Source organism: Myotis lucifugus, unplaced genomic scaffold (assembly GCF_000147115.1).
Source record: "Myotis lucifugus unplaced genomic scaffold, Myoluc2.0 scaffold_2694, whole genome shotgun sequence".
NCBI classification, from domain to species: Eukaryota; Metazoa; Chordata; class Mammalia; order Chiroptera; family Vespertilionidae; genus Myotis; species Myotis lucifugus.
In genome coordinates, this window is record NW_005873742.1 from 11556 (window position 1) to 20878 (window position 9323).

General features: G+C 49.1%; 1 protein-coding gene across 1 annotated transcript in view; it reads right to left on the bottom strand.

Moving 5' to 3' along the window:
* LOC102434076 (interferon-induced GTP-binding protein Mx2-like) overlaps positions 1–9318 on the bottom strand; it is a gene marked incomplete at its 5' end in the record, with an annotated part of 19951 nt that extends 10633 nt beyond the window's left edge. The window contains 3 exon segments of the mRNA XM_014450567.2: positions 997–1075; positions 6394–6592; positions 9204–9318. Coding sequence (XP_014306053.1) covers positions 997–1075; positions 6394–6592; positions 9204–9318 — 393 coding nt within the window.
* Positions 9319–9323: the final 5 nt, after the last annotated feature.

Sequence of the window (9323 nt, forward strand, 5' to 3'; positions counted from 1 at the left end):
TCTGGGAACTTACAAGTGGAAATTCGGGGGCCCCAACCTAGACCTGCTAACTCAGAAACTCTGGGTCTGGGGCCCAGCGATATGAGCTTTAACCAGATTTCAAGGTGATTCTTGTGTGCACTACAATTTCAGGTCCACTGCCTCCTTCTCATCAAATATGTCTTTTTTTTTCTTAGTTGATTTTTTAGAGAGAGAGGAAGGGGGAAGAGGGAGAGAAACATTGATGTGAAAAATGATCAGTTGCTTCTTGTACGCGCTCTGACCGGGAACCGAACCCAAAACCTTTTATTGTATGGGATGACTCGCCAACAAACTGAGCCACCCAGCCAGGGCCCACCAAATATGTTTTGAGTGTGTGTTTTCTGGCTCAAACGTATTCATTGTCTTGGTCTGACTCGCGGTTGAGCAGCTTAGCATGGACGAAACCCAGGCCCGGGGGTCATCTCTGCTCTGAGGTTAACCCTCAGTCCTGCCCGTGGTTCAGCCTCATGTACAAAGGTTCAGGCAAGCTCCATGGCTATGTCTCAAGAAGCACTAAGCCACGCTTCTACCATCTTGAACAACATCATGAAAAGTTTGTCTGCAGTTGCCCATTTTTGAGAATCCATGGAAACCAAACACGTATTCCTTACAAGTCCGAGGCTAGGAAAATGTTTTATAAACTGTGAAGTGTTGAGAGACCATTGAAAAAAGAAAAATCTGCTACCTCAGCGCTCATTGCTTTTGACCGCGCTGAGCTGGGACTGCGGGTTTTCTCTCTGCTTCCCGCACGCTGACCGATTCCCCGTTTTATTTCCAGGTTATGCCCTGTTCCTCCCCTGTTTCAGACGCTCTCCTGGGAGCCTCTGGCCGGGAGCCATTGGGTTCATTTGGTTTTCAGAATGTGCTTGTTTGCTTATTTGGAGAGTTCAATGCAGTGTCTTAGCCCTTTTGTGACCGAGAGAGTGACTTACGCAGGCTGCGATTTTTATAACTTGCAGCCAACCCTTGACTCACGTTGATGTGCCAGATGAGCTCGGTGGTGAGTCTTTCCGCCAGACGGGGCACCGTGGCCTTGCCTTCCTCCAGGAGGACTCTGAAACAAGACAACAGCGCACGTGAGTTCGGGAAGGGCCACGCGGTCCTCTTCCCAGTCCTGGGCTTTGTGGGTGGGTGGCTGAGCTCACTCAGCTCCTGGGGGACGCCTGGCGTCAGAGAAGCCTGGGAGCGGGTGAGAAAGACAAGTGCGCATTATGGGAGGAGCCCAACTGAGGCAAGCGCGGTGCTAGGAAGGTTACATTCCCCTTCTCTTTTTATCGTCCCAACAAACCGATGAAGTAGGCGATCTTTTTATCCACAGGAAAACAAAACCAACCTAACTTCGTAGCAGTGTAGTGACTTGCCCAGACTCGTATTTTATTTTTTGTAACCAATATTCATCCCCGAGTAGCCAAATCAATCTTGAGAAAAAAGAATAAAGTGGGAGGTACCAGCCCCAGCTGGTTTGGCACAGTGGACAGAGCGTCGGCCTGCGGAATCAAGGGTCCCAGGTTCCATTCTGGTCAAGGACACATGCCCGGGTTGAGGGCTCGATCCCCAATAGGGGGCATGCAGGAGGCAGCCGATAAATGAGTCTCTCTCATGATTGATGTTTCTATCTCTCTTCCCGTCCCCCTTCTTCTCTGAAATCAATACAAATATATTAAAAATAAAAAGTGGGAGGCACCACATTTTCTGATTTCAAAATATATTACAAAGCTACAGTTTATTATTACGAAAGAGTACAGTGCTAGCACAAAGACAGACATGTACAGACTAGAGCACCCAGAAATAAATCTGTGCATATACGGTCAACTCAATTTTAATACCGGTGCCAAGATGCACAATGCGGAAAGGATAGTCTCTTCAACAAAGGATGTCGGGAACACTCTATGTCTGCATGCAGAAAAATGAAGTTGGATCCTTATCTCATACCATACACAAAAGTCAACCAAAAATTTATTGAAGGCTTAAACGTAAGACATGAACTATAAAGCTCCTAGAAAACAAACAAACAAACAAACAAACACAGGGGAGCCCAGCCAGCATGGCTCGGTGGTTAAGCACCCATCTATGAACCAGGAGGTCATGGTTCGATTCCTGGTCAGGGTACATGCCCGGGTTGTGGGCTCGATCCCCAGTGGGTGGCGCAGGAGGCAGCTGATCAATGAATCTCTCACATTATTGATGTTTCTATCTTTCTCTCTTCCTCTCTCTTCTTCTCTGAAATCAATAAAAATATATTTTTAAAAAGAAAAGGAAAAAAAAAAACACAGGGGAAAATGATTTCCCCAAAAGCAGAGAGAAGAGAAGCAAAAATAGACTAAGGTGGGACTACATCAAACTGAAAAGCTTCTACAGAGCAAAGAAACAATCAACAGAGAACCTACAAAATGGGAGAAAATCTTTGCAAACAATATATCTGATAAGGGGTTAATTTTTTAAAAAACATAAGTAACTCCTACAATCAATAGCACCCCCCCTCCTCCTGCAAACACACAAAAACCTAGTAACCCAAGTGGAAAATGGGCTAAAGAGTTGGATAGCGATTTCTTCAAAGAAGACATGCAAATGGTCAACAGGTACGTGGAAAAGATGCTCAACATCACGAATCATCAGGAAAATGCAAATCAAAACCACAATGGGATCTCAATCTGTTAGGATGCATATTGTATATATAAAAAAACAAAAAACAAAAAAACCCAAGGCAGGTGGCGGCTAGGATGTGGCACAATTGAAACCCTTGTACAATGTTGGTGTGAATGCAAAATGGTGCAGCCACTAAGAAAAGTAGTATGGAAGCTTCTCGAGAAATTAAAAATAGAACCACCATGTGATCCAGCTCTCCCACTTATACATATCTACCCAAAAGCATTAAAATCAACATCTCAAAGAGATAGTAGCCTTCCTCTGCTCACAGCAGCACCAGTCACTCTCATCATTGATGTTTCTAGCTCTCTTTCCCTCTCCCTTCCTCTCTGAAATCAATTACAAATATATTAAAAATAAAAAGTGGGCCCTGACCAGTTTGGCTCAGTGGATGGAGCATCGGGCTGTGGACTGAAAGGTCCCAGGTTCGATTCTGGTCAAGGGCATGTACCTTGGTTGCGGGCACATCCCCAGTGGGAGGTGTGCAGGAGGCAGCTGATCGATGTTTCTCTCTCATTGATGTTTCTGACTCTCTGTCCCTCTCCCTTCCTCTCTGAAAAAAATCAATAAAATATATATTAAAAAAATAATAAAAATAAAAATAAAAAGTGGGAGGCACCACACTTCCTGATTTCAAAATATATTACAAAGCTACAGTTTATTATTACAAAAGAATAGACTGCTAGCACATGGACAGACATGGACAGAATAGAGCACAGGATGTGGTAATAAAGACAGATATGTACAGAATATAGCCAGGATGTGGGAATAAACGACATGTCCATGGCAGATGAGTGGGTGGAGAAAATATGGTAAGTACATGCTGTCAGACGTTCAGAAAAAAACAGAAGTGCAACCAGCGGCTCACCGAGTAGTAACCGGTAAGAGCGTATTGTGCACACAGCAGCAAGGCAGCTTGCCACCCAGGAGCACTCGGACCCAAACATGGAGTGAGGCTCAGGGACACGTCGCCGAGCAGCGTGGAGTGAGAAAGCAGTGGCAGCTCCTTCTGCGTGGCGATTGGTTCTAATATTAGAGTATCCTTAAAGCTGAGGAAATTGGCTAGTGGTTACCTCATGTCAATTTGGGGGAACAACTTAAGTTTCGTTTATGATTTTCAGAAGCAAGAAGAGCATGCCTGTGGGCACTGGCTTGTCTTGTAAACTAAGCTGAGTTAAGCATTGCCTGTGTGACTGATCCGCTTCTGTCTGCTCAGGGGATTTCCACGTCTGGCCCCTGTTTGCGTTTGTTTTAACAATGCAATGGGATCTGAGTCAGCCTTTAAAAAGGAGACTATTCTGTCATCTGTGACCACAAGAATGAACCTTGAGGACGTTATGCTGAGGTGACAGAAGCCAGTCACAGAAGGACAAACACTGCCTGATTCCACCTACGAAAGAAATGGCAAATAGCCAAACTCACACCACCCAAGAGTGGAATGGTGGGCGCCAGGGTTGGGGGAGGGGGAACTGGGGAGCTGATAAAGGACATCACATTTCAGGGATGCAGGTGAGTGAGTGCCAGAGACCGCAGAACAACCTGGGGCCCACAGTTGACCTCACTTTCCCCAAACCCGTGAGCAGTGGTTTGCTAAGTGTAACCCCTGGACCAGCACTATCAGCCTCAACTGGAAACTTGATAGAAACACAAATTCTTGGGTGCCACCCCAGACTCCGAAACCCTGGAGCAGGACACAACCAGGAGGCTTTGCGGCTCAGGACTGAGAACCGTGGGCGCGATTATCACAGAATCTTCTTCCCACTTAGCGAGCAGTTCCCTCTCCCTGCGGGCCCCCAACGCGATCGAAAACGGTCTGTTTCTGGCGTGGCTCAGTGGTTGAGCCTCAACCTATAAACCAGGAGTTTATGGTTCAATTCCAAGTCAGGGCACATGCCTGGGTTAGGGGCTTAATCCCCAATGTGGGGTGAGCAGGGGGCAGCCGATCAATGAATCTCTCTTATCATTGACTAGAGGCCTGGTGAACAAAAATTTGTGCACTCGGGGGGTCCCTCAGCTCGGCCTGTGCCCTCTCGCAGTCTGGGACCCCTCGGGGGATATCCACCTGCTGACTTAGGCCTGCTCCTCAGGGGATTTGGCCTAAGCTGGCAGTCAGACATCCCTCTGGCAGCCTGGGAGCCCTTGGGGGATGTCCACTTGCCAGGGGGGGAGCAGGCGTAAACTGCAGTTGGACATCCTTAGCACTGCTGAGGAGGCAGGAGAGGTTCCCGCCACCACCGCTGTGCTGGCAGCCATCAGCCTGGCTTGTGGCTGAGCAGAGCTCTCCCTGTGGGAGCACAATGATCACCAGGGGCAGCTCCTGCATTCAGCATCTGCCCCCTGGTGGTCAGTGTGTGTCATAGTGACCAGTCATTCCCAGTCATTCTGCTGTTGGGGTCCATTTGCACATTACCCTTTTATTATATAGGATGTTTCTATCTCTCTCTCCCTCTCCCTTCCTCTCTGAAATCAATAAAAATATATTTAAAGCAACAACAACAAAAACAAACAAACAACAACAATAACAAAAATGGTCTATTTCTCTCTCCAAGGTGGGGCAGATGGGAAGAAAGAAGGAGCCGCGTGGTGTTCATGGAGTGCTGGCTCTCAGCACACCAGGACCTTAGCGTGGGTCCTATCATTTAACCCAAAACGCAATCCTGTGGAGCACTCCCCGAGCTGAGGAGAAAGGACGAGCCACTGCCCAAGGGCACATAGCGAGTAGCAGACCTGGTCTGTGCCCACATCTCTCCTTCAAGCAGGAGTGGCCCCTGGGGGAGTGGCTCACTGTGCTGCTCCCCCACCGCTCAGGACCATCAAGATCCTGCAGAGCATGAAAGGGCAAAGGGCCTAGTTCAGTGGGAAAAGCCCCAGCACCATGCGGGATAATTTATATTTAATAAAACTGTTAGTGTCGCCGAAGGAGGAAGGCACGAGGCCAAAAGAGGTGAAGAATTAGGAATTGATTAGGTCATCTGGAAAACCATATGGGCTGAGCCCCAAAATGGCACCAGCCCCAGGGTCGGGGAGTCAGAGGTTTAAAGGACTGTGGCGGGCCTTTTCTGGGCAGAGAACCCTCTGGGTGGTCTGGATCCTGGGAAGGTCCAGAGGAGAGAGATAATGGTCTTAGCAAGTGGAATGTGGTCTAAGCGAAAAGGACTGTCCACTGTGCAGTGGCCTAAAGATCCATTCCCGGGGGAGGAGGTATCCATTCAATTATGTGATCAGACCTAACAAAAACCCTTTCCTTTGCAGGCTCTAACGCAGTGGAGAGAGCCCTAAAGCGGGTTTTAACGTGCACCATTTACAATGGTCAACATCAGTTTCTGGAGGCTCGGAGATCTGTTTCCGGTCCTGTCCCCTCCATTATTGCTTTGACCTCATCATCCTGGTCTACAGAAGTGGGAAGAACCTCCCTTGCCATGTGCATCTCCTAAGATTTGATGGGATGCTAATGAGAAGGCGGGTGAAAACATGTTGGAAAACCCAAGTGCCCTACGCCCTGTGGAACACCAAACTACAACCTTTACTCAGCACCATCATTAGAGCCCATGAAAAAATGATTTGTTTCAATAAGCCAACGAATTTCACACTAAAAATAAAGTCAAGGAGAGGTTCCGCTACACTCTATAATTTTTATATGCAATTTGGTTATCACGTTGGCCAGTCGTGGTGGGGGTGGGGGGCGGCTCCCGTGGAGTCCAGCTCCAGGGTCCTGCAGGCGCTCACCTGAAATACGGGTGCGTCTGGAAGAACATCATTTCTTTCTTGGTGGCCTCCGCCAGGCTCAGCCTGTCGGTGATCTCCTGCTGGCCCCGGCACTTGACTATCATGTAGCCCTTCTTGAGGCGGTACGTGAGGTTCTGCGCCACGTTCACCACATTTTTTTCGGCGCCCTTGTCCACCAGGTCCGGTTTGGTCAGGATCCCTGCGAGATGATAAGAAGGGCATGGAAAGGTCAGTTCTCTCCTCAAATACACTTGACCCCTGTGGGGCTATGGGATCCTTTCTCGGCGAGGACCGACAGAGCCTTCTGCAGCCTTGATTACCCAGTGCCTGCCAGTCATTCATTCATTTCATCGTCACCCCTCAGATTTGCTCCCCCACTCACTCAATTCACCAACTGCCTCGCGTAATTGACTTAACAAACGTTCGCTGGGTGCCTGCTGGGTGCCAGCACTGGGCAGCAGCATCACAGGTGGCCGGCTCCATCACCATGTTCCTAAGAAGCTGCCCTGGTGCTTAAGCAGCTTCATTTCTTTCTCTGTTCCATTACCAGAAGGTGTTATTTAGACTCACTACAAGGTTTGTGTGAGCACAGACCTTCAGGCGACTAACAGAGCCAAGCCTTGTCTGAATCTGCATTTGCACCTTCCATTGGTAAAGGAGAGGGCCTTCCCCTGGGAGCGGAGATAGCAGCCGGGAATGCCCTTCCCCGGAATCAGAACTCATTCATAGAAGCCTGGGTCAGTGTACTCTAGTCTGAGAAAAGGGAGTAAGATCATGAAAATGGAAGCTTGCAATTAGAACCCCCCTGGCCGGGGAGACAGGGCCTTCTACTGGGCCTCAGTTTGGAACACATGCCTCCAGCTACAGAATCAGCTCATAAGCATCACTTAATGACCCCACTGTTGGGCCACAAGGAAGGGCAATCTCAGCAATGTTTAGATGCTTGAATTTTTTCGCTTTTTAAGTGTGTTTATTCCTGAATGCGTTATGCATACATATCAAGTTAACGAATGCTTATTAAGCACACTGCTGTGGGTACTGAGGAATGAGCAAGACTGCATAGTTCCTGATTTCACGAATATCCCTCCACCTTCCAGTGGGAAAAAGCCAGATAAATTATCCTAGTAATATATAAGAAATAAACAAAAATACCTAATATTGATAAACACCATGAAGAGAATGAAAAGAAAGGCAAAGAAATGACTACAGGCTGGGTGGCTGGACAACGAGGGCCTCTGAGCAGGCAATGTTTGGGCTGTGACCTGAATGAGAGGAAGGAGCCAGCCCTGTGGGTGGAGAGGGAGCTGGCTGACTGAGCTGCACTGGACAGTAGTGGACGAGGTGGGGAGTGATGGGAGCCGTGGTCCCAGGGGCATGCAGAAGCCAGGTCCCAGATGGCGCTGCTGTCCAGGCAAAGCGGTCTGGGTTTGACTATGTGAGACCGAAGCATTGGAGAGTAAAAGCAGAGGAGGGCATGGCCTGCTTTACAGGCCTAAGGCCAGGGGAGGGTGGACTGTTGTGGGCAAGGTGAATGCCAGGAGACCTGAGCATGTCTGCGTAGCCCAGGCAGGCGACGATGGAGGCTGGGTCTAGGTAGTGACTGTGGGGATGGAGAGGGGCGGACAGATTTGGTATTAGCTCTGGAAGCAGGGTCGCTGGGACTTCAGATGAATTAGACACAGAAGCAAGAAGGAGGAGGAATCAAGAGTGACTCTGATTTGGCTTTAGACCCAGGCGGGTGGATGTGGGGCCGTGAAGGGGTGGGGAAGCCTTGGGGAGGAGGAGAATTGGGTTGGGGGAGGGTGGTACCAAGATTAGTGCTTTGGTCACAGTACCTCGGAGACACTTAATGGACATCCAAGTGGAGACATCAAGTCTAGGGAAAGGTAAGTTACAGATAGAGATTTGGGAGTCACTGGCATGTAGAACGAATTCAAAAGCATGGATGGATAAGGTCACTTCAAGAGAGTGTGTTGACAGAGGGGGAGCTCAGAACCAAGTTCTGGTTTCCGATAGTTAGAGGTCAGAGAAATGAAGAAGCAGCCAGCCAAGGTGACTAGGAATGTGACTTGCAGGTGGCCAGCGAAGGAGAGGAGAAGCCAGGGAGGAACTGTGCACGTGATAATTCTTCATGTAACCCTCCCAACAACCCTCGCAGGTGGTTGTGACTGTTAGCACCATTTACAGATGAGGAAGTGAGGCGAGGAGAGGTTAAATGCATTGCCCAGGGGCATGGAGCCGGTAAGTGGTAGAATGAGGATCCAAACCCAGGCAGTCTGTGCTCTTAAACCAAGTCCCTATAACGCCGTGGAGGGTGACACTGAAGAAAGGACATTAGGAGAACACAGTTTCCCACAGAGTTCTGCTTGAATTTAAATCCTGCAGATGCTGACGCTCCAACATTAGCCTGGAAGTGTGTTCACTGGGGTCTGTGACGGTCTTTTCCCAGTACCCAGGGGTCCTAGACCTGCGCTGTGTTATGGCAGAACTGATGGACTGGTCACTTTCTCCTTTCTGGGCCACTGTGGGTAAAGTAAAGCGGGTCTTGACCCCATTCAGAATGGCTCATGAATGCAATGGACGATGAGAAGGAGGGTGAAGCAGCGCATTCTGGCGGCTCATCTAACCCTGATTGTGAGTGAAGATGACCAGCAGGGATGGACCCTGAGCCCATGGAGCTTGGGCTGGAACAGCGCTTGGATCTAGCGCAGGATGTGGGCGTCTCTAACAGTGGACCTAACTCCAGGGCCTTCCACATGGGCGAGGATCTCCCCTCCCCATCTCCTGGAAGCCTGATTCTTCCTTCTTACCTATGGTCCTGTCTCCATCGGGGTCCACCTCGTGAGCCATGCTCAGCGCCTCTGTGGTGGCGATGTCCACATTACAGGGGACCACCACCAAGTTGATGGTCTGCTGCCTCTGGATGTACT